Below are 27,970 nucleotides of genomic sequence, written 5' to 3'. Positions count from 1 at the left end.
ATTGTATGGCGTTTGAAGGGTCCATAGAAGGCATTTGCGTTTTACCGCCGAGCAAAGCCGCTGTTTTGCATTTGTGTCATGAAAGATGTTAACCATGTGTTTTATTTCTCTCTAGGCGCAGTGCCGTAGCATTAGCATGACTATGACTAATCGCCTCCAGTCTCGTCGGCAGATTTGCGTAGACTGTCCGTGCCGAAGAGCAAGAGGTGACGCAATGCGACCGGGTCAACATCTATGTCGCTCTGGTCGCTCTGGTAGCTCTCTTCTGGCAAAGGACCCAGCCGAGCTTCTTGGACTTGCCAAGCTGCCTGGCCATGGCCCCGGGCTACGACGAGCAGCGAGGCCGAGGCATACGTGGCCTCGTCTGCATCGCTGCTGTCGTCCTTTGCGGCCAGCGCTACAGCCAAGCGGGTCTCGCCTCTCGGGGCAAGAACACCAATGTCGAGCGGCAGTCCTGGCAGCTGCAGAGTCTGTGCATGTGTCAGGGTGGTGCCGTCTGGCTCGAGGACGAAGAAGAAGACGGCCGGGACCCTAAGAGCTGTTAGCGAGGCACGAGGCAGACGAGAGGGAGAGGGAGAGCGAGAGCAGGCTGCCAATGCTTACCGTTCGCAGATAGCCACAATGGACGACGTTGCCACAGGCGAGCTGTCGGTGGGGAACGTGTAGAGGCCGGACACAGCCACCTGAGGGACAGTACTGCTGCCGACGGCCTGTTCGACCAGCGGCGCGAGCGAGGCCGAGCTGACGGTGCGGCCGTCGGGCCAAAAGTCCCAGACGCGCAGCTCGCCGTCACCACCGGCTGAGACCAGTCGATCCGGCCGCGTGGCCGCGATGCACATGCGGCTGACAAAGGACGTGTGGCCGAGGCAAAAGGTCTCGATCACGTGAGTCTGTGATGTCGCGGGCGACGAGCCGATGACGCCGCGCGTCACACGGATGTGCTCGTCGCGATCGGCCGACAGGATAAGCGGCCGGGGGGGTGTAGTGGTGATGGCGATGGTGTTGCTGCCCCGACAGGCCGCCGGCACGGCTTCGGCCACGGCCACGGCCGTCAGCATGGAGACGTGTCCGAGCAGCAGGCGGCAGTCGGCGGCGTCCTGGGGGTGCTGCTTGGCCTTCTGCTGGGTCTGGAGCTCCTTCTGTCGACGCTGGTTCTCGAGCGCCTGGAGGTTGCCCTTTGTGTGGACGGTGAAGCTGTTTGCCTGCAGCTGGAGAGGGGTGGTGATGGTTGTGGTCGTGGTGGCAGTACTGGTAGTGGGAGCAGCCGCCACAACCGGCAGGTCACTCTGTTCCGCCACCTTGGCTGCGGCCTTTGCCTTTTTGCTCTCCTCCGTCTCGATCAGCGGCAGGGCGTAGACATCGCCAAACTTGTCGCCGACCAGGATGGTCTGGCCGTCGGCCGTGATGGCAACGGCACTTGGGCGCTTGGGCACGGTCCTGGACAGTTGTCAGCCTTGTGGGGGAAAGCAAAAGGGCGCAAGAGGGCAGGTGGAAGCAAACCTCTGGCTAATCTGCTCGATGTGTCCCTGCAGGTCGTGCGCCAGCACGCGCACTGTCTTGTCGTGGCCCATGACCACGATCACGTGATGGCCGTCTGCGGTGGCCTCGAGGATGCTCACCACGGGCAGATCGCCCGACCGCAGCGCTGCTGTCACCGCAGCTGCGGCTGACCTCTTCTTTCGCTGCTCCTTGGACGGTGCATCCTCGCCGGTCTGCTGCTGCTGCTTCGCCCCGGCTGCGCTCTCGAGTCGGCGCCGTTTTGGCGGCGGCGTGGCACTGCTGGTCTCGACCGTGGGTGCCGCGCTTCCCTTGTCTGTGCCGTTCTTCTTGCTCTTTGCACCATCCTCCTTTCCGGCTGGCTTGGGCAGGCGCCATGTCGCGATATAGGCCCCGTCGACGGCGTGGAAGGTGTGAACACTGGCCCCCCGGGCCGTCACCAGAATGTCACCACACACCTTGACGCGGTGGAACGGAACGTCCATTGTGCAGACCAGACGACAGTGAGACCAGAAAAAGTCAATTTCCTTGGCGGTCAGCGAAAAACGGAAACCAAAAACGCTGTAATCGGATCGCGGCCGTATGAATGAAGCTTGGATGAGGAAAAAAAAGAGGTGTCACGTGCTCATGCATGTGATGCAAAGCCGAAGCAGAAATGGGCGCGCTAGTGCAGATCTGGCTAGCAGAGACAAGCCCTATATGGCAGCCCACAGGAAGAGGAAAATTCGGGGTTTTGTTCAAAAAGTTTTTGGCTCCCTGACGAAAATTGGAGTTGGCTTCAACATCAACACATTTCCAGCCTCTTCCCCATACAAGCAACAGCAACATTCGTTTGCCCTTAAACATCCTGCCTTCAGCTAAAAGAAGATATGGGGGGCAAAACATCAAACAAGGCGGGCTACTTCGACAAGCTCAAGGGCTTGTTGGAGGAGTACCAGTCCATCTTCATCGTCAGCGTGGACAATGTCAGCTCGCAGCAGATGCACGAGATCCGGCAGTCGCTGCGCGGCCAGGGTGTGGTGCTGATGGGCAAGAACACGATGGTGCGCCGCGCGCTGCGGACGTTTGTCATAGACTCGCCCGAGTACGAGCGCCTGCTGCCGTTTGTTAAGGGCAACGTCGGCTTTGTCTTTACGAACGCGGACCTGAAGGAGGTGCGCGACAAGATCCTGTCGAACAAGGTGGCAGCACCGGCACGTGCAGGTGCAGTGGCCCCGGTGGACGTGTGGGTGCCGGCCGGCAACACCGGCATGGAGCCCGGCAAGACATCCTTCTTCCAGGCGCTCGGCGTGCCGACCAAGATTGCCCGTGGTACTATTGAGATCACGACGGACCTGAAGCTCGTCGAGAGCGGCCTCAAGGTCGGTGCCTCGGAGGCGACGCTGCTGAACATGCTCAACATTTCGCCCTTTACGTACGGCATGGGCATCGCTCAGGTCTACGACCAGGGCAACGCCTTCCCGGCCTCGGTCCTGGACATTGGCGAGGAGCAGCTCCTGGCCTCGTTCCAGTCGGCCATTGCCACCATCACCAGCATCTCGCTGGCCCTCAACTACCCTACCCTGCCGTCTGTCATCCACTCGCTCCTCAACAGCTACAAGAACGTGCTCGCTGTCGCCATCGGCACCGAGTACAGCTGGGCTGCCATCGAGGAGCTCAAGGACCGCATCGCCAACCCGGAGGCCTATGCTGCTGCTGCGCCGGCTGCCGCGGCCGAGGAGACCAAGGCCGAGACCAAGGCCGAGGAGAAGGAGGAGGAGGCCGAGGAGTCTGACTCTGACGGCGGCTTCGGCGGTCTCTTGTACGTGACGCTTGAGCGCGAGGCTCCCATTTTTTCCTATGCCTGTACCTGTCGTGCTAACCGTGTCTTTGCAGCGACTAAACGGCTTGCCATCTGTCTGGCAGAAGACGGTTTGGAATGTGCCGGAAAGCGATCGTTTTTCCGCATCTTTGATATCCACACAGATACTATACCAGCCATTTTCGGGGGAAATAAAAAAAGCGGCCAAGGCCACCAAAAGTATGAAAGAACACAACAGGGCTCAGAATTCGTGCGGCGCAGTGTGACATGATGACTACAAGTCAATCGGTCCTGTCTTCTGTAATGGTACGTTTATCTTCTTTTATCACACACATATTCACCCGGGAGCCGTCGATGATTTGAAAAATATCATACACGAGCTTTTTAACCCTGAAGTTTTACTACTGAAGACACCCATCACTGTATTTATGAGACGCAATCCCATTTCTTTATTATCCTCCATCTCTACACATCACTTTCGATGTTCATGAGCTAACATAATCTGAATTGGCAGTTTTCAAAGATCCTCGAACGTGCATCATCGTAGTCGTAACAACGTGATCAGACGCCGCCTTCACGCAACAGCCTGCACCTGGCCGGCTGTCCGTTTCTGCGCCAGCACCTCCTCTGCAACCCGTATAGCCTGCTCCGGCATGCCGGCCATCCGGGCCACCTTGAGCGCATGGCTCTGCCGGTTGACGCCCCTGCGCAGACGATGGACGTAAGCGAATCCGCCTCGGCCGTCCTCTTCGACGTCGGTGCAGTACGTTTCCACCGGTCCGTTGCTGCTGCCGCCGGAAATCATGCCTTCGGCGGCCGCCAGGTTGGCTAAGCCGTGAAAGTGTGTCGCAAACAGCGTCCGGCACCGGTTGACGCGCACGAGGTGGTGCAGGGCGGCAAAGGCAACTGCTGTGCCGTCCTCAGGCGTGGTGCCGCGGCCAATCTCGTCCATGATGACAAAGCTGCGCGGTGTTGCCGCGCGCAGGATGTGTGCCGTCTCGAGCATTTCGACCATGAACGTACTCTGGTCGCGGAAGAGGTTGTCGGCCGAGCCAACACGGCTGAAGAGCGCATCCACGAGGCCCAGGTCAGCCTGTTCGGCCGGCACGAAGCAGCCAACCTGGGCGAGGATCGTGATGAGCGCGTTCTGCCGCAGAAACGTCGACTTTCCCGCCATGTTGGGGCCGGTTATGAGCCAGAGGCTACCGTGTGAGGATGTGGTGGCAGTGGTGGCAGCTGCGTCCTCAACCCCCCTCACGAAGCAGTCGTTGCGCGCAAACGATCGGCCCTGCTCGGCGAGCCCGCCCTCGACCGTCGGGTGACGGCCGCCAACAATGGCCGTGGTCGTGCCGCGATGCAGACGGGGCCGACAGAGGTTCTGCTCGAGGGCCAACCGCGCAAACGACGTGCCAATGTCGAGCTCGTCCAGCACGGCAGCGTTGCGTCGCAGCGGCACCAGACTGCGCACCACCGTCTCGCGGATCGCCTGGAACACGCGCTGCTCTTCGGCCCGGATGTGCAGTCGCACCTGGTCGAGCCTCTGGCCCAGTGCCGTCCACTCGGGCACGTGAAGCGACCGCGTTGTCCGGCTAGACGAGATCGTCGTGTGTGTCTGTGCTGGCGTGTCCTCGCCGTCATCGCTGCTGCTGCTGCTGCTGGCCCTCGAGGCCGCCCGTCCCTTTAAATGGCAGATGTGCCCCAGGCCCGGCGTCCACTTGAGCACCAGGCTCGGCGCCTGCAGACGGTGGCGCAGTTCTTCGGTCAGCGTGACCCGCTCGGCCGTCAGGTCGGCCAGTTGGGCGTGCAGCACGGCCAGAGCCGAGCTCGCCGACGGCTTCATCACCCAGGCCTCACTGTCCTCGCCATAGTAGTCGCGCAGCGAGGGCGTCTTTCTCCGGGACGCAGACGTGGCGGTGGCTGTGGCTGTGGCTGTTGTCGCAGCTGTGGCGGCCTTGACAGCCTTAGCCCCTGTCTTGGCTTTTTTGGCCTTCTTGCGTAGGATGGAGCGGTCGTCGGGCAGGGAGCGGTCGGCCTCCTCGGCTTCCTCAGCCAGGGTCATCAAAACGTCGGCCTCGCTCGCCTCTATCGCATGCTGGTGCATCAGGCCCTCCTCATCGACTGATTCCCGGATGCGCTGGGCAATGGCGAGTGGCCGCTCAAGACTGATTCGGTCCGCAATGGCATGGAGACAGTCAGCAGGCGCAGAGGCCGCATGACGTAGTAAGCCCACAATATCCTGGGTGGCCGAGACGGTCTTGGCCAGGTCGAGCAGGTCGTCGGGGTCGCCCCGACCGAGGGCAAACTTCTGCACGAGGCGGTGAGAGTCGTAGCTCTTCCGCAGCAGAAGGGTGGTGTCGTCTCGGAGAGGCTCGTCCTCGAGAAAGCGGGAAACCAGGTTCTGGCGAGCCTCGATGAGCTCGAGCGACGTCGAGGGCGCGCCTGACCCGACTGCATTAGCTGGGTCGCAGAAGGAGACAACGCACCGCCAGGGCTCCATCCATACTCAGCCATTCGTTCAGCAGCCTCGCCCCGCTCTTGGTCACCGTTCGTCGAATGGCATGCAGCAGGCTGCCGCGAAAAAGGCCGTCCCGCAGCGTCTGCTTGATCTCGAGCGACCGCATGGTGTTCTTGTCAATAGTCATCGCCTGCACGTCCTCGTATCGCACTGGCGGCTGCAGCTTCATCGTCAGGCCCTGGAGACGGTCCCGCACGTAGCGCAACAGCAGGCTGCCGGCCGCAATCTCTGGGGCCGTGAACGTGTTCGCGTCAGAAGCTGGGATTTCCGACTCGAGCACGTGAGCCCAGTCGGACAGCGAGTCCAGGCTGCTGCCGGACGCTTGGCCTTCTGCTCCTTCTGCAGGCGGGGCAAACGTCACGACTTGCTGCTGCTGGCGGTCGTCTTCCAGGATGGGAAAGAGCGGGTGGACATCCCGCCGCAGCTGCAGCTGCTCGTCTAACACAACTTCGCGAGGAGCCACACGTGACAGGACAGAGCCCACGGCCGATAGCGTCGTGGCCTGTGTGTAAAAGTGTCCGGTCGACAGATCCAGCCAGGCCAGGCCGACAGATACAGATTTGGGACTAGCAACAGTCATTGGAGATGAGGTGGCACTACTCGCGCTTGGCATCGTAGCACTTTGTCCTGGCGCATCTGCATCTGCATCTGCATGGATGCCCATAACGTAGTTGTTTGTGTAGGGATCCATGAAATTCTCGTCGATTAGCGTCCCAGGAGTGACAATGCGAGCCACCCGCCGGTCGTGCATCAGGCCGCCCGACCGGACCTTGTCGGCCGCCGAGTTGGGAAACTCTTCCGAGATGGCTACGTAGCGGTTGAGGTCATGCACGAGGATTTTGAGAAAGCGGTCCAGTTGGAAGAAGGGGAAGCCCGCCTACGCACTAGGATATCAGAGTCGGATTGGCGAGCAGCAGAGGAGGGGCGGAAAGATGGGGACGAAAACGGACGGAAGAGATGGTGTTGAGATGGGAAGGGAAATGGGCTCGAACGGGGAACGTGGCCCATGATGGACCGGGCTGAAGGCATGAACGGGAGAAGTGGTGAGAGAGCGGTGGAACGGACTGGAGATCGCACGAAGAGATGATACGATGTGGGTGGAGGTGTGGAGGTGCATGATAATAAAAAGAGGGGGGAAAGGAGAAAACAAGATATGAGAGGTGAGATATACCATAGGCACGGGACCAGCATTGGTTTTCTTGGATGCGACCTTGATGTTGAGCAGAGGACCGAACTCCTGGGCATGCTCAAAGTACATCTCGTAGAAGCCACCTACGCGCGTCAGCAGGATGCAGTTGGCGAACCGGTGCATGTTGCGGCGGGCCTGCAGGATGACCGTAGGGTAGACAGGCTCGTCCTCGACGCTGTCCTCGCTATGGGCAGATTGGGCAGCCCGGCCCGACAGCACAGCTGGCTGGACCGCCTGCGCCGACTGGCCAGACGCTGGAGACTGGGCAGACTGGGCAGACAGCCTGTCGAAAGTCCCGCCTTTCCTGGTCCTCCTGCCAGTCCGACCGCCGGACAGAGGCTTGACCGCTGTCTCGTCGGGCAGGAGGACGCCCTGCGGCAGGTCCTGGAGCCGGACCACCGTCGTCGTCTTCTTGCCACGAGACGAGGAGGGACAAGACGAGGAGGGAGTCGAGACGAGGACAGCAAGGCTGGGCCTGGGCCTGCAACGTCTGAGCGCCGTCGCCGCACGTCCGGATGCTGTCACTCCCGTCGAGCAGCCCCATATGGGTGAATAGATGGCCCGGACCAGGGTCCAGCCCGGATGCCAGCAGCCCATAATATGGGCTGAGTCGACCAGAAACGAAACAGAGTCGCGAGCAGAACCAGTCGGAACACGAAGGCCGGGGTACCAGATGATGACGGAATGCTTTTCAAGAAAAAACCGGGTCGATAATCGATCAGTAACGGTCGAGAGATGCTGCGATTCGATGCAAGGCAAGGCAAACGAGCTGATGAAGACATCCGTAGACGCAGACTGTGGCAAAAATGACAACAAGCACCGGGTTCGTTCCTCTTCCTCCTCTCGGACCCTCCTCTCGGAGGTCCCGTGCCGATAAGTCGGGCTGGCCTGGTCGTCGAGGACCTAAAAAAGCATAAACAAGCTTTTGACTGGCGGCGCGGTCGCATCGATCCATACACGGCTCGGCATGGTGTTGTTGATTCGCCTTGAACGCGCCCCTAATAATATAGCTTGATAGCTACTTCTTATGTGCTGTACCGTACAGAAGGACAGTGCGGAGGATGTGGGCACGGCCCTTGAAGAACTTTTCTTCGTCTTTTCGCGATTATTAATTGGGGGGGGCGCGGTGTAGTGGCGTGGCACAAGGACTGTTGACAAATGAAGGAGCACACCATCCAACGGTGGGCTGTTCGCGCCTTCCTAAGAGCGGCGCCTACGAAAACGAGCAGGCTAAAGAGGTCCGGCAACAGAGCGCCAAATGCAGTACCACAGTGGGGGGATAATGCCGTCTGTTTCTTTTCACTACCAGCCAGGGGTACGCACGCGGATACAGCAGCTGAGCCGCGCACATGGCAAATACAACATGTTATTTTTTCAGCTCGTACGCTGATTGCACATATCGCGTTGTTTTTGCAGATGTTGCGCAGTGCCTTGCGAGACAGAACGGGGAATCCGCGGTCATTATGCGAAAGAGAAAAAAAATGGGGGAAAACGGGGAGGGAAAACGACGAGAGGACACAAAGAACGGGAACAGCGAGGAGACCGAAGGAGGAAAAAAAGACCCAGGGCCCAACAAGGACAGCCGTTCGTTCTGCCACATGCCGGATCTGACAAAGCACAAGGACAAGCGCACTTAAGTGGTCCTGGGCTTCCTCCGACTGCCTGCCCGGGAGGGGGGGGGGTCCTTGCGCCTTGCTCTGGCCACTCTCTCCGTATCCTGGCATGACCCGAACCAAAAGTGGCACCATCGTGCTCCACCAACCGTCGTTCACCTGCAGATTGCAACACCCCCCGCCCCGCGACACTAGGACTGAACTGGGTCAGACACCAGAGTGTCGTACCCTCTTTCCAGGTGCTCTCACGGCATCGACCGACTTTTGGCCCGTTGTGCGGCGGCTGCTCAGGCCATTTGCCAAGCGTTGTCGTCCGCTATGCCCTCTCTGCATGCCTGGCCTCGCGCCAGCATCGACAGATGCCAGGGCCCCAGGCACGGCGGCGGCAGTCGCTGGAAGACGTCCGGCACAAGGCCTCTGCCAGGCAAACCGGGGAATGGCTGCGTTTCCTGGCCAGGCCAACCGCTGTTGCTCGCAGGTTCTCGCTTGTCAGACGGGAGGTCTCAGTCTCCAGTCACGCCGGCCGGCCCACTGCTTGCCCAGATGATGGAGCCATCTAATATACTGGCGACCTCGTGCTGATCCCACCTAATGCACTGCTGAGCAGCCGGAGGACACCATGAGGGCAGCATTATAAAACACTTTCCTCTTTCTCTCTTCCCACCCGGCCCTGTTTCCCCACCCTGTTGTTCTGTCTCTCCTATTTTTACCCGTTTGCCCTTCAACCTCTTTCCTTCCGCCTACCAGTTTCCTGCTTTCCCAACGAATGACCAGACAGACGACCAGAAATCAAACACTCGCGCCGGAAGCACCAGGAAGCGAGCAGAATCAGTCCGTCGCAGCGAGCGGTCTCATATGTCCGCAAACACACACACAGCATTCCCAACCAACAGCCGACTCTACGAGACCGAAGAAGACGGGGGGAAAAAGCCGCGCAACTGTTTGTCCTGCAAGAGAAACGGCACCTCTGCTGTGGACTAGATCTAAATAGACGAGTGGGATTTAAGCATGGCTGCGTCTGTGCCGTGGGTGCCGTTTCCTCTTGGTCACCAGGTCCCTGTCACGCCACCGCCAGATATACAGGCGTTTCCGCCCCAGCAGCCTCCGCCGCTCTCGCCGCATCTTTTGAAACATTTCGCCCAGGAACTGTACGGAAACAGTGCTCAGGGCAACCAAAAAACGGCTGCTTTTCAGGCGCACTTGATGATGAACCAATTGTCCTCGCAAGGCGGCATCCTGTCCGGGGCCCTGGGCTCTGTGCCCTCGCCGCCGCCGTGGATCAAGCTGGAGGCTGATGGCGGCATGACGAGAGCCCCGGCCTCGGCTCGGTCCAATTCGGAGCCCACGACGACGTCCGCATCAACTGCGGCGACACAGACAACTGCTGGTGGCGCCGACTCGACGTCGACAGCCGCGACGACGACTGTGCACTCGGACGCGGCCGTCCAGTCGGCCAAGGTGGCCGAACACCAGACTGCCGACGCTTCGGCAGCAGCCAGCGCCAACGATCCGCGCTACCTTGCCATGGCCTCACGCATCGCCGCGTATTACCACCAGCGCTGCCAGGCCGTGGCCAACTTCCAGCAGCAGCGCTGCCAGGCCTGGGCCAACATGCAGCGCCAGAAGAGCCAGGAGATGACGCAGGCGGCCATGCTGGTCATCGCCTGGTACATCCGGGACCGCATCCAGCGTCGTCGGCGTCGGCAGAAGCGCCAATTCCGCCGCGGCCTGGCTTCCAAGGCCCGGGCACCGACGCCGGTCAAGGGCGATGGTGCCGGTGCGGATGCGGGCGCAGGTGTGGGTGCTCGCAACCGGGCGGCTGGCGGCATCAGTGGGACCGGACGCATCACCAAGGGCGACGTGGTCCGCAAGTGGATATTGCAGGTGCCCGAGGGCAAGGAGGCAGCCGGATCCGTCAACAGCACGAATCGACGCGAACGGCTGGCCGACCCGGAAGAGGCGGCATTCGACATTGACCGCGAGGTGGCGTCGGACAAGGACGTGCGGTTGTACAATGTGGCCGACAACCTGATCAAGAGCCAGCTGGCGCGCATCGACGTGCCCATGATGGGCAAGCTGTCGTTTGACGCCAGCGAGAGCGAGAGCGAGGAAGACGACGACGACGACGAGTTTGAAGAGGATGAGGATGACAACGAGGACGACTATGCCATGGTGGACTACGAAGAGAGAGGGGCTGGGCCTGCTGCTATTGCCGTGGCCACCATGGGCGCAGCCGTTGCTGCTCGTGCTGGGCTTGGCGCTGGCGCTCGCGGCCAGGACGAAGGCATCCTCCAGGCCAAGGCCAAAAACGAAAATGACCACCACAATGACCATGACGACGAATACCTGCTGGAAGATGCCGAGAAGGATAGCGACGCAAACCTATCGGCGATGGTGCACCACGCCACCAGCCATCCGCGCGAAAAGGAGAGCTACTACTCATGATAGGACGAGAGAAGGAGAGCAAGAGCGAGAGAGAGAGAGAGCGAGCGAGAGAAAGAGAGACGAGCGGCGACGAGCAAGAAGAGAAAAGAGAAAAGAGGAGGGAAGCGAACGCTCACATATGCCTTTCCCTAGTACTGTGTTTTGTGCTTTCTGGAGTTCTGCGGGTCTAACGTCACGATCGCGAAAGGAATCTCGGCCCGCCTGGTCTTTTCTTTGTAACGGATGGCGGATTTTGTATGCGGCGGTGACGACTTTCTGACATTTGCTTTTCTTTTCCTCATTTTCCTTTGTTCTCATCTGTCCCGGCGTTGGTCTGCTGGCACTTTTGGGTTCTCATGGCAACTCGGGCATGTATGGGCGCTTCGCTTCTCTCTTCACACATAAAACACACGTTCACACAACCTTTCACACACTCTGACAAACCTTCACCTACCCCAACATTATTTCATCTGTCGTCGGCTTCGTTTCTAGTCGTAGTGTTTATTCAATGCACATAGTATATATTTCCTGACAGCTGTCAGTTGTTGGGCGATTGTAGGGGCTCTCACCGCCCCCGAAAGCAGGCCATCGGCCTATTTATTGATTCGGTCCGAACAGATGGCATCTAATACGATATCTTCCACATATGCAAGGCACAACTACATGCGTGGCCGTGGGACGCCGTAAGATACGTCGTATAGTCTTTTGGACGTGAACACACAAGATAATCGTGTCGTGAAGTGGACCCGAAAACGGTCCCGGTGGACCGGAAACCAGCTGGGTCGGAATCCTTCTGAAACGCATCGCCAGCCCTGACAATACGATTTCCGATCGTACTTGATTATCATGTTACTCCAGCCAACCTGGCCACCGTGTGATAATTCGCGTCCCCTCTCATACCAAATCAGGATGAGCTAAGCTACTGGACTGCGTGCGGCAGCCCGAAGGGGTTAAATGATCCGCACTAGGCCGAGTGCGGAGCTCAGACACAGATGTGGGTCATTACTAACGACTCGTCTCGTGCGGAGAAGGCACCAGCCACCCTTTCCAAGCTCCTCATCCCAATTGCTCCAACTCCTCGACTCCTGTGATCGCCTGGCGCTATCTCTGGCACTCGACTCCTTCCATCTCTGCTGTCATCCATCTGGTCGTACCTTCCTCTTGGGCAGAAGATATTCGGTTGACGACAGCACTCTCTCTGTCTCTTACTCGCTAATTCCGAGCTCCATCACCATCTCCATCTCCACCTCTACACCGTCAACAAAGCTGCCATTCACAAGCAGACATCATGGGCGGCGGTGACAGAATTCCGATTACTGCTGGCGGCAGCTACCCGATGCAGGCACCGAAGCCGGTCGGCCAGCGCATCTCCAATATCTACCGTGACCGCATCAACCAGTTCTACTCCAGCGGACAATGGGACAAGGTGAACCTCTTGTCGTAAGTCCTTCGGTGTCTCCTTGTGCAGGTGTCGTTGCAGAGCATCCAGCTAATTCGGTGACTAGGATGATGAACGAAGGCGTTGCTTCCGGGCATCCCCATGTGCGGCTCTGGACGTGGCCAGCTCCCGATCTCGAACGCCCGACCTTTTCAGAGGCCGTCAAGAACAAGTTTGAAAAGACGTCGGTGGGCGCGTCGTTTGGGCCGTCATGGTCGACGCACTGGTTCCGGGTCGAGCTCACCGTGCCGGAGGAGCTGCTCAAGAAGGAGCTGCTCGAGTTCCACTGGGATGGCAACAACGAGGGCATGATCTGGTCCGAACAAGGCGAGCCGCTGCAAGGGCTGACGGGTGGCGGCGAGCGGGTAGAGTGGCTGATACCCGACAGCTTCCGAGACGGCAAGACGCACACATTTTACGTGGAGATGGCGTGCAACGGCATGTTTGGCAACGCGACAAGCGACAGCATCCAGCCGCCCGACCCGAACCGCTACTTCCAGCTGGCCAAGGCGGACATTGTGGCGGTCAACTACGCGGCGCGCCAGCTGTACATTGACATCTGGATCATCGGTGACGCGGCCCGTGAGTTCCCGACGGACTCGTGGGAGCAGCACAAGGCACTCAACGTGGCCACCAAGATGATCGACTCGTTTGAGCGCGGCAACCCGGGGTCGATCCTGCGGGCCCGCAAGATTGCCGAGGAGTACCTGGGCGCGCGGGTGGACTCGTCGGCCGTGTTCCAGACCAAGCCGGGCAAGGAGCCCGTGGTGTTTGGCATCGGACACTGCCACATCGACACGTGCTGGCTGTGGCCGTGGGCCGAGACCAAGCGTAAGGTGGCGCGGTCGTGGACCAACCAGTGCAACCTGATGGACCGCTACCCCGAGCTCAACTTTGCCTGCTCGCAGGCGCAGCAGTTCAAGTGGCTCAAGCAGCTGTACCCGTCGGTGTTTGCGCGGGTGAGTGCCAAGATCAAGGCCGGGCAGTTCCACCCGATCGGCGGCAGCTGGGTCGAGCACGACACCAACATGCCCAGCGGCGAGTCACTTGTCCGGCAGTTTGTCTACGGACAGCGCTTCTTCGAGGGCCACTTTGGGTCGCGCTGCCAGACGTTCTGGCTGCCCGACACGTTTGGCTACTCGAGCCAGCTGCCGCAGCTGTGCCGGCAGTCGGGCATGACCCGGTTCCTGACGCAGAAGTTGAGCTGGAACAACATCAACAAGTTTCCGCACACGACGTTCAACTGGGTCGCCCTGGACGGCTCGCAGGTGCTCTGCCATATGCCGCCGTCCGAGACCTACACGGCCGAGGCGCACTTTGGCGACGTGCGCCGCAGCATCACGCAGCACAAGTCGATGGACCAGGACCACACCTCGCTGCTCGTCTTTGGCAAGGGTGACGGCGGCGGCGGCCCGACGTGGCAGCACGTGGAGAAGCTGCGCCGCTGTCGCGGCATAGCCGACACCGTCGGCCTGCTACCACGTGTGCATCTTGGCGAGAGCGTGGACACCTTCTTTGCGCGGCTCGAGGCTAAGGCAGACTCGCTGGTCACGTGGTACGGCGAGCTGTACTTTGAGCTGCACCGCGGCACATATACGACGCAGGCCAACAACAAGCGCAACAACCGGCGGGCCGAGTTTGTGCTGCGCGACATTGAGTACCTGGCCACGGTGGCGTCTCTGATGCCGGGCAAAGAGTACCAGTACCCCAAGGCGGACATTGACGACATGTGGGAGGCCACGCTGCTGTGCCAGTTCCACGACTGCTTGCCGGGCAGCTGCATCGAGATGTGCTACGACGACTCTGACGAGGTATGTTGGACAACTTTCCTTCAGGGCCACATTCCTTGCTGACATGATACCAGCTGTATGCCAAGGTGTTCAAGACAGCCGAGCGTGTTCTCAAGGACATCTACAAGGTGATTGGCGTATCGACAGCACAGCCGATGGCCATGGCAGAGGGCGCTGCGATCAACACGATCACGTGGCCGCACAAGGAGCTGGTTGAGCTGGCTAGCGGCAAATGTGCAGTCGCAGCAGGCAGCGGTCCGTTGCTGGCGCTGGAGCCGCTATCGGCACATGTGGCGACGGCAGGCAAGAAGCTGGGTGGGCCAGACGTCAGCGTCAAGGAGACGAAGGCGGGCGTGTTTGTTCTGGAGAACACGGACCTCCGGGTGACGATCGAAGGCGGTGTGATCACGTCGCTGTACGACATTGTTGGGCAGCGCGAGGTGATCGAGGCTGGAAAGAAGGCCAACCAGTTTGTGATCTTTGACGACAAGCCGCTGTACTGGCAGGCATGGGACGTGGAGGTGTTCCATCTGGACACGCGACAGGAGCTGTCGAGCACAGGCACGCACATTGGCGAGGTGACGGCACACCGGGTCAGCGTGGTGACGGAGACGCGGATTAGCGAGAAGAGCAAGATCCGGACGACGATCAGCCTGGCGGCAGCACTGGAGGGAGAGCCGTCGATTGTGGAGGTAACAAGCGACGTGGACTGGCACGAGACGATGCGGTTCCTCAAGGTGGAGTTCCCGGTTTCGGTTCGCAACACGGAGGCATCGTACGAGACGCAGTTTGGCCTAGTTCGACGGCCGACGCACTACAACACGAGCTGGGATATGGCCAAGTTCGAGGTGTGCAGCCACAAGTACGCGGACCTGTCGGAGCACGGCTACGGGGTGTCGATTCTGAACGACAGCAAGTACGGGTTTGCGACGGTGGGCAATCTGATGCGGCTGTCGCTGCTGCGGGCACCCAAGGCGCCAGACGCACATGCCGACATGGGCCAGCACACGATGCGGTGGGCGATCATGCCGCACGTGGGAGTGCTGGGAGCAGCGACAGTGCGCAAGGCATTCCAGTTCAACAACCCCAAGGTGCTGGTGCAGGCAGAGGCTGGGGTGATGCAGGCGGCCGGGATGGCGAAGCAGCAGCCAGTGACGCTGACGGGCGACAAGTCGCTGGTGCTGGACACGGTGAAACGAGCGGAGGACGACGCGGACGTGCGTGCAGCAACGGCCGAGGGAGCGGACGGCCCGCTGCTGCGTCGGCCTCGAAGCAGCCGCAGTGTGGTGCTGCGGATCTACGACAGTTTGGGAGGACGATCGCGTGGAAGGGTGGCAGTGAGCGAGGATTGGGCGGTGGCCAAGGTGTTTAAGGCGAACCTGCTGGAGGACGACGTGGAGGAGGTGGCGGTCAAGGAGAACGAGTTTGCGGTTGATCTGCGGCCGTTTGAGGTGGCGACATATCGGGTAGAGTTGAAGTGAGGGGATGAGGATAGTGGATGGTGGATGGTGGAGGCGGATGATGGATGATGGGACGGTTGAAAGAGGATGGTGGACCTGGATTTGGAGTGATGGGATAATAAGATTGCGGTCACTTTGTGGACATTGGACTTTTAGGCAGATCTATGGTGATCGAGAGGACAGAGGACAGAAGACAGAAGGCAAACATATAGTTAAGAACGGTCGACTCGCTCAGAAGATGCCGGCTCAGATAGTATAATACAAGTTGGGAACTCTCCGACATACAGACGCATACAGACGCAAAAGAGATTCAAGGCAAAAGGCATTATGCGCGGTCGCTGGGCAGATCACGGATGACAGCTTCGACGAGGCGGATAAGATCGTCGATGTCGGGCCGTTCGGCGGGTTCGACGGCGAGACAGCGGCGGACGACATCACGGACGGAATCGCTGACGACAGCGTCGATGTGAGCAGGTGGCGGCGCGGCGCTGGCGGTCTGGCTGGCGGCAGTATTCGAGCGCTGAGGAGGACGTTGTTTCTTCTTGCCGCCGGGTCCTTCGTCGGGAAAGCGCCAGTCGCCGGAGAGGACGCAGATGGCGAGCGAGCCACCGGTCTCGTCAGAGCGCAGCTCAAAGGGCGACTTGCCAACGAGACAGGCATACAGAGTGCAGCCGAGCGACCAAATGTCGACCTTGGTGTCGATGACGGCGCCAGTCTTGACGTCAAACAGCTCGGGCGCGCGATACGGCATAGTGCTGTGCTCAGCCGCAATGTCCTGGGTGGCGATTGCGAGGCTGCGGGACGTGATGGCGAGCGGGCTCTCGGCGATGGAGCCGAGGTCCATGAGGATGGGGGTAGTACCATCATCGGCGATCATGATGTTGCCTATGGGGTTAGAGGGGGGAGGAAAGGGATAAGAGTACAGAAAACTGACCCGGCTTGATATCCCGATGCGCATAGCTCTTCCCGCGGCCAACACGCGTCTCTTCGGCCATCAGCGGCTGCTGCTGGGCCGACTCGTCCTCGTCGTCGGCGCCCGACGAAGCAGCCGCGTGTGCAGCCGAGACGCGCTGGTTCTGCTCGGCCGTATTTCTGCTGTTGCTGCTGTCGTTGCCGTTACTGTTGCTGTTGCTTCCAGGCACTACCATGCGCTCGGCCGACGTGGAAGGCCCTCCTTGATAGACGTGCATCGCCCGCAGGGCATGACACACGCCGAGGAAGAGCTGCATCAGGTGCTTCTCTGGGAACTGCGTGTGGTTGACCAGGTTGGCGTTGATCAGGTCCTGCAGATTGCCACGGCGGTAGTATGGCAGCACAATGTAGACTGTCTTGGCCGGGCCGCCGCCGTTGTCGCCGATGCCGCCGCCACCACCGCCACCGCGCTCCGTGGCCACGGCGTAGTCGATGCTGTGGATGATGCCGTCGGCGCGGGCGAGCAGGCGGTAGGCCTCGACCTCGCGCATGGCCTGGGCCACCGACTCGGCGCCAAAGGGACAGCGGATCTTTTTGAGGGCGAACAGCTCGGCCGTGGTCGTGTCCTGGACGAGATAGACATAGGAGAAGCCGCCCTGGGATGTCAGAGGGGTAGATAAGAGGGGGGAGAGGGGGGGAGAGGAGGAGGAGGAGGAGGAGAGAGAGGGAGGGGGGAGGAGAGGAGGAGAGAGGAGGAGAGGAGGAGGAGGAGGAGAGAGAGGGAGGGGGGAGGAGGAGAGAGAGGGAGGGGGGAGGAGAGAGGAGGAGAGGAAGAGAGGAAGAGAGGAAGAGAGGAAGAGAGGAAGAGAGGAAGAGAGGAAGAGAGGAAGAGGGAGAGAAACAGAGGGAGAAGAGAGAAGAGAAGGAAGAGAAAAAAAAAGAGAAAAGTCGACGAGACAATTGACACACACCTCTCCCAATAACCGCAATATCTTGAAACTGCGACTGTTGATCTTGAGCGTCGGCGAGCTCGGAAAGCACGACAAACAGTGCCCAAACGAATAGACGACGTCCAGCAAGGCGTTGGCCATTGTGATGACGGCGTCGGACATGTGCCGACAAAGAGGACGGGCGCACACGTACAGAACTCAATCGACCGATCGGATCTGTCAGACACGTCTCGTCTGCGTCTGCCGGGCTGTTCCGTGTATGTGTAGAAGCTTCCTGCCGTCCGGTCTGGAGAACAACTGGCTTCCGTCGCCAGGATCACCAGCCTCACGGCCGATGCGCTAAAGACGCGTATGGAGCACAGCCCCAGTCTCGATGTGGCTGGAGGGTGGACCCAATGCACGGAAATTACGTAACCTTGCATCCATGTCGTAATCGGTGTGCTGAGACTGGATGTATGTACTCCGTACCAAGCACGCTGTCCGTCTGTCTGTCCGAGTGGACGGCAGATTCTGCGTGGCCGCGGCCTCGCTTAGTCGGCAGAAGGACCAAGGCAGCAGTCGGGCAAGACGCCAGACGGCCGTGGACGTGGGACGCGCAAGTGCTGCTGCTTCCTGTTATCTCGACCATCTCGACCATGTCGGCCGCAAGGCTGGCCCACAGCCAATGGGCTCGTTTTACAAATGTCTGCCTGTGCATGGTGCGATGCCGTATTGGGCGAGCTCGAATGCGCTCCCGCTTCTTGCTCTCACATGCTTTCTGGGTGCTTACTGGCGGAGGCACAGTACTTTGGGGGAATATTGGGTTTTGGTGCTTTTTAGAGCGTTTGCTGTACCTTTGCGGAGTACCGTTACACACGTCGATGATCTGCAGCCTGACGGCCGAGGCAGGATGAGCTTCGTCAAGAGGGCGCTCCCAGCTGTCATCTCGTTCTCGCTCGAGCACAGCCCATCGCAGGATGCAGACGCCTTCTCTGTACGAGCTGACCGTGCTTCACGGACTCATGCTTCACGGATGAAACTGTGCGAGCGCACCGTTTTGGCATCCTCGCTTCTGGCCTGCTCTCTGGCCTGCTCAATCAACCATCACACTGTGCTGACTCACCTGTGATGCCGTCTAGCCATCCCGTCACAGTATGACGCTCGGTGTCCATCTCTGTTCCTGTGCGCTGAAGCGAATCGATCTTGCTGTGTTACCGTCAACTGCCTGCGCTCTCGGTCTTTCCTTCGTCTTCTCTCTGCTCGGCTCTTTTATTTGCCCGCCAGCCGTGCCTGTATGCGTGACGAGAAGGGCCGAAGACGCTTCTGTTTTTGTTGACAGGAGGAGCCAACCTTTTCATCGGCTGCTTCGCCCTTCTTCGCTCTCCTCCATCCATCATCGAGCATCAAAATCGACATCGGCCATGATCATCCTCCCGACTCGGCGACACCGAGCCAAGGCATGGCTCCTCATCGCCATGTTTCTCGCCCTTGGGCTTGTGCTCACGGTCCATCGGAACGGCCCTGACCATCTGGGACAGCTGTCGGGGGCGTTGGGCGGCACGCTCAGCAGCATCGGTGCCCACGGCCGCTCGCCGCCCTCGGACGCCATGCTGTGCTTCTGGCGCGAGCTATGGGACGCCCTCGTCGACGCCCGGCCCAACACGGTCGAGACGGTCCACCTGATCGACAATCTGACCGACCACGACATGGAACCAGACCTGGACGTCGAGCCAGATCCAGACCGCCGACGGGTCGACATGACCCATCTGTCCGACAACCTGCGCCGGGAGCTCCACGTCGCCCATGCCCGCTTCTTCAAGGCAGCTCGCGAGCTGGGCACGCGGCTGCCTTTTGAGGGGGGACAGACAGAGAAAGAAGGAGCACAACCGATAGAAACACCATCATCACCACCCTCCCGCGGCATCGTGATGACGGCCGGCGGGGCCTACGTGGGCATCGCTGTGACATCGCTGCTGATGCTGCGGCGCAGCGGCTCGCAGCTTCCGGTGCAAATCTTCCTCGACACGGACGCCGACTACGACGAGGCCCTGTGCGAGGACGTGCTTCCGCGGCTGGGTGCCCGCTGCCGGGTGATGCAGCGTTTCTGGGAGGCCACGCCACACATGACGCCACTGTCCCGGTTTCAGTTCAAGGTCTTTGCCATCCTGCTGTCCTCCTTCCGCCAGGTGCTCTTTCTCGACGCCGACTGCTGGCCGGTCCGCAGCCCAGACGGGCTCTTTGACGCCGAGCCGTTTGTTGGTCGCGGCCTGGTCACGTGGCCCGACTTTTGGCTCTCGACCGCATCGCCCGCCCTCTACGGCGCCGACGGCATCCTCGCCATCGCCGAGCCGCCGCTGACGGCCCGCCGCAGCTCCGAGTCGGGCATCCTGCTGTACGACAAGGCCCGCCAGGCCACGAGTCTGCTGCTGGCGGCCTACTACAACGTGTACGGCCCCGACTACTACTACCCCCTGCTCTCGCAGGGAGCCGTCGGCCAGGGCGACAAGGAGACGTTTCTGCACGGCGCCCTCGTGGCCGGCGCCCCCTTTTACGACGTTCGCACGCCCATCGGCATCCTCGGCCGCTGGGTCAACGGCACGTACATGGCCGCGGCCATGCGCCAGGCCGATCCGGCCGAAGACTATGCGCTCGTGCGGCAGGCCGCCCACAACAACACGCCCGTCAAGGCCAGGCCGCTCTTTGTCCACCACAACCTCGTCAAGATCGACATCCGCCAGCTGGGCCGCTCCATGGAACGCGTCTACGCCGTCGACGCCACCCAAGGCCTCACCCGCCTCTGGCACGTCGACGCCGACTTCCTCGACGGCGCCGGCTACGACGTCGAAAAAGCCCTCTGGGCCGAGGTGCTGCAAGCCCTCTGCAACCGCCAACAGGAGCCGCCGGCCACGCCGTCCCGCGAGTGCACAGACCTGCAGCGGTACTACCTCCGCGTGTTTGGATAGCCCGCATGTTGGCCGGCGCCTTCGGCTTGCCTTCTACTTTGCTATACCACAGGTACGATTCGGCGTTCAGGAAAGGTGGAAAAACAAGAGATGCTCATCGTGGTATGCAGCAATATCAATGTAAATCGAACTTGCCGTTTTGTACACCTAAGGTGCCATATTCATCAAAATTCCAGTTTACATGCGCTCGGAAAAAAGTCGAGTGCATGCCACGCAGCGGGATTGTAGAAACGCAAGAATGTGCTGTCGGTGTCACATATCAGCCAGTTCGTTAGCCTATGCGCCATATCTTCGACGCCGTCTGCATACAGCCAGATACCTCTCACTTGACTACTTACCTTCGCTCGACGTGCATGAAGGGATCATCAGCGGACAAATCAATGAAGGCTGTGATGCCACGACTTGTAAAATCAAAGCTGCCGTGGATAGCTATAAATAGAGACATATATTAGCGTACAAACCCTGGGGCTTGCAGAACAAATTCCAACGACTGCCAAATCGAGTGACCAACGGCGAGGCGACTTGCGCTGCTGGAATGCTTCGTCATTTTTGTAAAGACGACAGCCTGTCTCGTAGCCTTGTGAGACGGCTACTGCATCGGGCAACCGACTTCCCCGACAATTCTTGCACTCACAGCTTTCTCCTAGTCTGGAAGCGGGTATGTGCACTCCATCACGTGACCTCGCGGCGTGTGGCCGGAGAAAGCCCCACCATCAGGGCTTGAGCTTAGCTCTGTTGCCGAACGCGAGTGCCAAGGCGCGTTGGCAATACAAATACTACGTCATTTGTTTACTTTTGTGCAGCTCGCCCCAAACGCAAAAAGACGCATTGAATTACCGCAAGCAGCGACACGACGGCCACAGCAATTCGATTCAGCCATGCAGCCTCTGCCAATGCCATGGCGTCAAGCAATCTTGGCGATGCTGGCTTGCCGAACGGCTGAACGGCCAGATAAGCGGTGAGAGAGAGAGGGTGGGTGGTGTCTAAGCTGTTCGAAAAGTAAACAAAAAAATATCGATTTAGTCTCCCCCCTCCTCTCCCCTTTACGACGTAGCTCGTACTATGTAGCGCCGCATCCGGACTCGCGCTGCCTGACCAACGGAACAGGGATGTCGCTGGGCGGCAGGCTGTTCCATGTGGTGAGATCGTGCTGTTTGAGGATGTGCCCTTTGTCCTCGCATACGAGGCAGGTCGGAGGTACGAGTAAGATACATAGGGCGGGAAAAAGCTACTATGTATCTGGCCAGCACTGATCGCGAGGGGCTCCCATTGCATCTCCACTTCCGGAGACAAGCAGAGAACGGGGAACCCCGGGAGAGGCAGGAAGGAGGACCAAGGGAACAAGGGAAGCAGCCGCGTGGCAGCGTGGGTCAGCTGGCTGCAGCAGCAAGAGCATCCTGAGACCGCTGCATTAGTATAGGGCGTTCTATAATTGTACCGTTACGTCGAGACCTTCATTCGGACGTCCATTTAGAGTCGGGGCGACTGGACATACGACGTACGAGCACTCAGGAGAAGGGCGAGCTTCGTCCCAAATTAAACCGAATGGGCATCCGAAACGAGGCCTGACCGATGGAGAACCGGGTGCTGGAAGGAGCAGTTTGTGGGCGTGCAGGTAATTGATCCAAGGCAGAGAGCGCTCGTAATTAGAGTCCTGGGAGCACGGGATTCGGGTCAGGTTCTGGAAACCGCCCTTTCTACGACACTTGTAGGGGGGCACCGTCCCTGTCTCCCCCACCCGAACCAGGAGGACAGCCCTGTTCTGCTGCTCGTTTGCCTCGCCCAGGAGCCAACCCCACCTGCAGCTGTCGGGGAGACGCCCAGGCGACAGTGGTTGGCCTGGCGGGTTGTCCTGTCAGCCTGCGGGCGCAGATGGCCCCTCTCCCAAGCCGAGATGAGCGGCCGCCCGATTGAGGAAAATCATGGGCCATCGTGTCCGTGGAATGCTGCGCGGCCGAGCTAGCCATCTGGCAAGATACGGAGCACGTCGCAATACTCGTAATGGCAAGGTAGGGCAAATTATCTACCGGGCTCTCCTTTCAGCGCCTGTCTTCTGGCCCTACATAGTATTGCCGTCGGGGTGGCCGTATGAACGGGGCCGCCACCAATAGTAGGCGCTACGGCCTACGTGCACATCTGGCTGTCCTGGTGGTGCATTTTCTACTTGTCCTGACGGCCTTGGACTTGCTGGGCGACCGGCGGAGGAAAGGAGCTGCGCACCCACCGTTCGTCGCATCGTCGCCCTTTCTCTCTACTCCGTACCACGAAGTATCCGCCTGTACGATATCCGTCCGGGACACGATATGCTGCATGTCGTGCACGGCTGTTGTGCTCCGTTCGCTGAGTGTGCAGGCCCTTTGTCTCTGTCGGCCCCATCAGGCTTGCTGGCCGGTTCTTCCTTTCCGCTGGGGACCGATCGGCTTCCTTTGTATCTTGTCTTTCTGTTCCGTACGGAGCAGATACTCGCACACCCCCGGATCCTGCCAATGCGCTCGTATCGAAACCCTCTGCGCTGGCAGGAGCTACGAAACTCACCGTCCAGAGAGCCGATGTAACGACTACAGACTGGTGTCATGAGAGAATATACACAATCTACATAGTACGGCGTAATGTGTATCGTGCATACGAGTGAGCTCGCCCCTTCCGAAACACAAAACATGGGTTGGCCACGACCCTCGTCCGGCTCATCGCCGAGGGCTCATTGGTCTTCTTCTCGCCGTGTTCCCCCCCCCCCCCCGGTCGGTTTCACGGTCTGGTACCGCCCGTCATCAGCAGCCCAGCTCAGAAACAGACCCCTGCACGTCAGCACCTGCTTCCTGTTGCGGCCAGGTGTGGTTGCGTGCGCCCTGCTGAACGCGGGCCAAGTGTGGTCGAGAGAAGGGGGCGCTGTGAGTGGTCGCCAAGCGAGAGTGGCTGTCGCACCTGTACGTACTATGTGCTATGGATGGATGTATCTTGCCTGTGGCATCAAAGACCTGATTCCTGCAAGGGAGCATTGAAACCAATATTCGTATACGGAAGTATCGTAACTCGAAAAGACCGGCCGCCTCGCTATGCAATCTATACCCACTGAGGAATTTCGCAAGAAGCGCCGGAATGGGCAACGGATGCCGTTTGCTGGCCTGGTCCCAGCTTCGTTTCCTTTTTCTCTCACTTCTTTAACCGCATTCGTGCAGAAGTTCCTTTTCTCCTGTCTCGGCCTGCAAAAGAGCGATCGCCACTACAGCTGGGCCTTTTGGCGGGTCGTACGGGGCACGCCATTATTACGAGCACTATTATGCGTGTGTGTGTTGCTGGATAGCCTGACCACCTAGCGGGTTTCGCTATCGCTGTGCTACATGCTATCTTATGTATCTTAGATACATACCTTGTGTACGGCATAATGTCACGTTTACCTGCTGCACTAGCGCACATTATAGTGGGCTGTTGCCAGGTCGCCGTGGTGCATGCACATGTGCTGCGTGCTGCTACTGCTGCTGCTACTGCTGCTGCTGTTGCTGCTGCTGCTGCTCGTGCAGCAAAGATAGCAGCCAACATGTGCGGAAGCTCCTAGTGCACATGCCCGTATCCCCATACACCCAGTCGGCGAAGATCCCACACACACCTACAGCCACGCCCCCCCAGCGCTTAACAGGTACGCAGGATGGGACCCCGCCAACCAGCATCCAGGTCGAACTGCAAAACCTAAAATTCCCCACTGAGCGAATACTATTATGTACACTGCTCGCTGTAACTGGCCGGGGTCTGTGTGGCTCTTCCGCTTCGCCAGTTTTTACTTTTTTTGCTTTCTGGCCGTCCATTTCCCTGACAACCCTCTGCTTCACGGTTTCCAGGGAGGAGAGGGCCCGTCCGAGAACAGAAGAGTCGAAACCGCCGAAAAAAGGAGTCTGGAAAGATACTTCACATCCAGCTGCCTCGCACACTCGCTCTCTCTTCATAAGCCTCTCTGTTTCCTCTCTTCTCATTCGCAATAGCTCTTCCCGTCTCTCTCTCCAACACTCCATTCCAGCCTCAGCCCTCTTAGATTCGGCAGTGTGCCCTCCCACAGCTTTTTCTTCCCCTCTCCACCCACACCGGTTGCTCTGCAACTGCTTGTCGAGAAGTCTGCATTGGCCCACCGACGTCTTCGATCTCGACTCCCCGTGAAGCTTTCCATGATACCATTCGCCAGCCAACCACAACTCGCCCAGCAACCACCAGTCCGATGCCTGCAGACGATTGCCGGCTCTAACACACTTCCTACCTTCCCCTCCTTTGCCGTCTTCTCCCCGCCTCGAGAACTCCTTCGGCCGCCTTTGTCGACCTCTCCGCTGTGTCCTGTCGCCGAACCGCCGAACCACCAATAGGGGCCCTTTTCTTTGCCGAACGTGCTCGCAGGAACGAACACTTAGAGATAGCCCTCCGGCTCCCTCACATTCGCTTACACATACCATTCTACTCGCAATACACTTTGCACATTGCACATTGCAAACTGCAAACTGCAATTTGCCCACCAGAACACCCTCCCTGACACCGTAATCTACACACCATGGAGACCTCTTCACCACTCGCTGCCATGCATCGGCCGGCTGCGCCGTTTGGCAAGCGGGATCTTTTTGCCAACCTCCACGTCCGTCTGTCGCCACAACGGCCTCGTGCCGGTGCCGGCTCCTTTAGCATTCATGACCAGATGAACCAGGAGAGCGACTACTTTGGCATGAAGCCTATCCACGGCTCGTCTCCTGCCGGCTCCCTGGCCGCTGACCTGTGCCAGAACTTCACTATCGGCGAGGATGCCAGGTACGGAAGCCTCTTTCTTGCTGACGAGATCCGACCAACTGCCTGCCCAATCCAGACTGCTAACATTGATCTCCTGGTTGCTAGCCCCCGTTTCCCGACTCCTCGCCGGGCTCTCTTCACATCTAACCATGTGGTGCCCGTAGAACGTAGGGGTAAGAAGACAGCCCCTCGGGCTGTAGACCTCTGCGCTGTTGCTGACGTCTCCAACAGGGTTCATGAAGCGGCCTCCTCCAATGCCCGTCTCGTCTTCGCCCAGCATGATGGACATGACTCCTGCGCCAAGAAGAACGCAGCGTACATCCAAGATTGATATGTCGTCTCCGTTAGCCGCTGCTTCTCTGGGTGCTTCGCCCCTGCAAGCATCTCCCCTGCGGGCGTCCTGCATGGATGCCTCGCCGGCATCGACATCGGACGATGAGATGATGTTGGAGTCTCCGTGTCCTGGGCCGCAGCCTGCTGCTGTGGACCTGCCGAGAGCGTTCGCTAGTGGCATTGAGTACGCTTCTCCGAACCTGGGCGGATGTGGATGTTGAGACGTCTAGCTAATCACAGTGCCTCGTTGATTAGGCGTCGGAAACCACTGCGGCGATCGTCTCTGACCCGTACAAAGGGCTACTCCTTTGCTGGCCCGACCCGTTTCAGTTCGGATACCCAACTTCCTGTCTTCCGATTTGGCGAGAGCCGTCTGCCAGCTGCCGCCCCGACTTCGTCGCTCACTGCGTCGGAATGCTTCCAGGACTCGTCACCAGCGCCAGCCGCCGCGCAATCTCGGCCACACTCCTCATACAGCCCGACTCCCAGTCCGTCCGTCGGGCCGATTCGGTCGCGGCCGTCACTCCTGTCCATGGGAAATGCAGCAGCAGCAGCACGCAGCGGTTCGCCCAGCCATGGCATGGGTGTCGGCCACGGCCACGGCCACATTCGCCGGACTTCCAGCTCGCTTGCCCGCCCTCGCCGACAGTACCGCCGGTCTATAAGCATGTTTGAGAGCCCTGTAGACGTTGTGCAGTCGAAGCGTGAAGATGGCGTCATGCTCCAGCCAGCACCGGTGCTGCAGCCATCGCTGCTGGCGTCTGCGATGGACACGGATGACTGCGCCTCGAGCGAACCGATGCTGCCACATTTCCTCCCGGCCGACCCGACTGACTGCATCCCGCGCATCGACCGGTCCACGCTGCTACGCGTCATGGACGGCGAATTCGATAACAGCTTCCAGAACAAGCTCATCATCGACTGCCGCTTCGAGTACGAGTATGATGGCGGCCACATCAGCGAGGCTGTCAACTTCAACGACAAGGACCTACTGGCCAGCCACCTGTTCCACAACAACCAGGCCGAGGGCCGCACTCTGATCGTGCTGCACTGCGAGTACTCGGCGCATCGCGCGCCGCTGATGGCGCGCCACATCCGTGCCGAGGACCGCGCTGCCAACATCGAAAGCTACCCCCGTCTGTCCTATCCGGAGCTGTACATTCTGGATGGCGGCTACAGCGGCTTCTTTGGCGAGCACCCGTCCCGGTGTCACCCTCAGGCCTACGTCGAGATGGATGCAGTCGAGCATGCCTTGGCCTGCGAGCGCGAGATGGGCCGGCTGCGACAGAACCGCAAGGGCCTCCACCGCGCCCAGACGTTTGCTTTTGGCCAGCAGCAGCAGCAGCAGCAGCCGGCGGCCAGCCAGCGCTCATATCAATTCAACGAGTTCTCGTCTCCCACTGCTCCCGGGCGCCCTATTCCACAGGAGTCTCCGTGCATGATGCTCGGAGCCTCGCCGATTCTCGGCTGCGATCGTGGCCACAACCGGCGGATGGCGTCCTACTAGAGACGTTTTGTCTCCGGACGAGAGGCCTGCTCGCTTTCATTCTCTTGCCATGCTCACGAGAACATGAGCTGTATCATAATACCCGATTTTACGTCTTTGCCATCACCTGGTAACGAACGACTTTGGTTTCCATCACATCAGCCATTCGTTTCTTTTTCTTTTTCATTCTTACATTCTTTTGCCATTCCTTTTTTCAGCGTGGCTTCGTTTTATACCACTGTCCACACCGACACCCACATCCACGAGCTTGGATCCCATTCTGTGCACATATTCACACTCCTTCGCGACTCGCCTGCAGCAACAAAGCTGTTTTGGTGGAGCCCCTCAGACGACCAGAAGAGCGAAAGAATCAGGCGACGAGTTTGTCGTCACCGCAACTCAACGAGAGACGAAAGCAAAGAACTGTATAGCATGAATTTTTGTCTACTACATCCACGCGCTCCATTGGCATCCGCATACTTTTCTGCTTTGGCTTTGATTAGACCTGGCGCAGAGAAAAACTCGCCATACTACTAGCATCGGCATCTTGCATTCGCAACCACAAAAAGCAAGCACCATACTAATCAGACTTGCTTGTTGTCGGCTGGAGAGGGAAAGAAGGCATCGCTTGTTCTATTCTTATCCTCAAAGTTTTGGAGCAATTCTGACACTGGCTCATTGGCGGTCTCTGGTCTCTTGGCTCTTTCTTTATTGCGCCTGCCGGGCACAATATCCTTTTTCTTTATGACTTGTTGCCTCTGGCATGCCCCTCCGTCGTTGACGCGGCCGTCCATGCAGTTTTTTCCTTACGAAGAGCGGGAAAGCTCGATTGATACCTTTTCCTTTATATTCGTACGCTTCC

At 59.3% G+C, this 27,970-nt stretch overlaps 9 protein-coding genes across 9 annotated transcripts; 5 read left to right on the top strand and 4 right to left on the bottom strand.

The window, feature by feature from the left end:
- Nucleotides 1-146: 146 nt before the first annotated feature.
- Nucleotides 147-1,982, bottom strand: CMQ_7997 (tRNA methyltransferase; the record flags this gene model as incomplete). The annotated part of the gene is made up of 3 exons (XM_014313637.1): nt 147-531; nt 604-1,437; nt 1,501-1,982. 3 exons carry the CDS (start codon nt 1,980-1,982, stop codon nt 147-149), a joined length of 1,701 nt encoding a protein of 566 aa, XP_014169112.1.
- A 384-nt stretch (nt 1,983-2,366) lies between these two features.
- CMQ_7900 (60S acidic ribosomal protein p0) lies at nt 2,367-3,379 on the top strand (the record flags this gene model as incomplete). The annotated part of the gene is made up of 2 exons (XM_014313540.1): nt 2,367-3,298; nt 3,373-3,379. 2 exons carry the CDS (start codon nt 2,367-2,369, stop codon nt 3,377-3,379), a joined length of 939 nt encoding a protein of 312 aa, XP_014169015.1.
- Nucleotides 3,380-3,872: 493 nt separating this feature from the next.
- Nucleotides 3,873-7,971, bottom strand: CMQ_7992 (DNA mismatch repair protein; the record flags this gene model as incomplete). Its single annotated transcript, XM_014313632.1, has 4 exons — nt 3,873-5,737; nt 5,802-6,690; nt 6,985-7,905; nt 7,960-7,971. 4 exons carry the CDS (start codon nt 7,969-7,971, stop codon nt 3,873-3,875), a joined length of 3,687 nt encoding a protein of 1,228 aa, XP_014169107.1.
- Nucleotides 7,972-9,623: 1,652 nt separating this feature from the next.
- On the top strand, nt 9,624-11,060 carry CMQ_7843 (uncharacterized protein; the record flags this gene model as incomplete). Its single annotated transcript, XM_014313483.1, has 1 exon — nt 9,624-11,060. One exon carries the CDS (start codon nt 9,624-9,626, stop codon nt 11,058-11,060), a length of 1,437 nt encoding a protein of 478 aa, XP_014168958.1.
- Nucleotides 11,061-12,327: 1,267 nt separating this feature from the next.
- Nucleotides 12,328-15,748, top strand: CMQ_8007 (alpha-mannosidase; the record flags this gene model as incomplete). Its single annotated transcript, XM_014313647.1, has 3 exons — nt 12,328-12,479; nt 12,545-14,288; nt 14,342-15,748. 3 exons carry the CDS (start codon nt 12,328-12,330, stop codon nt 15,746-15,748), a joined length of 3,303 nt encoding a protein of 1,100 aa, XP_014169122.1.
- A 304-nt stretch (nt 15,749-16,052) lies between these two features.
- CMQ_7853 (serine/threonine-protein kinase) lies at nt 16,053-17,730 on the bottom strand (the record flags this gene model as incomplete). Its single annotated transcript, XM_014313493.1, has 3 exons — nt 16,053-16,612; nt 16,662-17,295; nt 17,611-17,730. The coding sequence occupies 3 exons, from the start codon at nt 17,728-17,730 to the stop codon at nt 16,053-16,055; spliced, it is 1,314 nt and encodes a 437-aa protein (XP_014168968.1).
- Nucleotides 17,731-17,995: 265 nt separating this feature from the next.
- CMQ_7824 (uncharacterized protein) lies at nt 17,996-18,740 on the bottom strand (the record flags this gene model as incomplete). The annotated part of the gene is made up of 2 exons (XM_014313464.1): nt 17,996-18,555; nt 18,692-18,740. The coding sequence occupies 2 exons, from the start codon at nt 18,738-18,740 to the stop codon at nt 17,996-17,998; spliced, it is 609 nt and encodes a 202-aa protein (XP_014168939.1).
- Nucleotides 18,741-18,989: 249 nt separating this feature from the next.
- On the top strand, nt 18,990-20,531 carry CMQ_7961 (alpha-mannosyltransferase; the record flags this gene model as incomplete). The annotated part of the gene is made up of 1 exon (XM_014313601.1): nt 18,990-20,531. One exon carries the CDS (start codon nt 18,990-18,992, stop codon nt 20,529-20,531), a length of 1,542 nt encoding a protein of 513 aa, XP_014169076.1.
- A 4,528-nt stretch (nt 20,532-25,059) lies between these two features.
- CMQ_8019 (cell cycle control protein tyrosine phosphatase) lies at nt 25,060-27,129 on the top strand (the record flags this gene model as incomplete). Its single annotated transcript, XM_014313659.1, has 4 exons — nt 25,060-25,310; nt 25,395-25,462; nt 25,521-25,806; nt 25,878-27,129. The coding sequence occupies 4 exons, from the start codon at nt 25,060-25,062 to the stop codon at nt 27,127-27,129; spliced, it is 1,857 nt and encodes a 618-aa protein (XP_014169134.1).
- Nucleotides 27,130-27,970: the final 841 nt, after the last annotated feature.

Source organism: Grosmannia clavigera (genome assembly GCF_000143105.1).
Source record: "Grosmannia clavigera kw1407 unplaced genomic scaffold GCSC_82, whole genome shotgun sequence".
NCBI lineage: Eukaryota > Fungi > Ascomycota > Sordariomycetes > Ophiostomatales > Ophiostomataceae > Leptographium > Leptographium clavigerum.
Note: the sequence above shows the minus strand (reverse complement) of the source record. Positions and strands in the feature narration are given on the sequence as shown.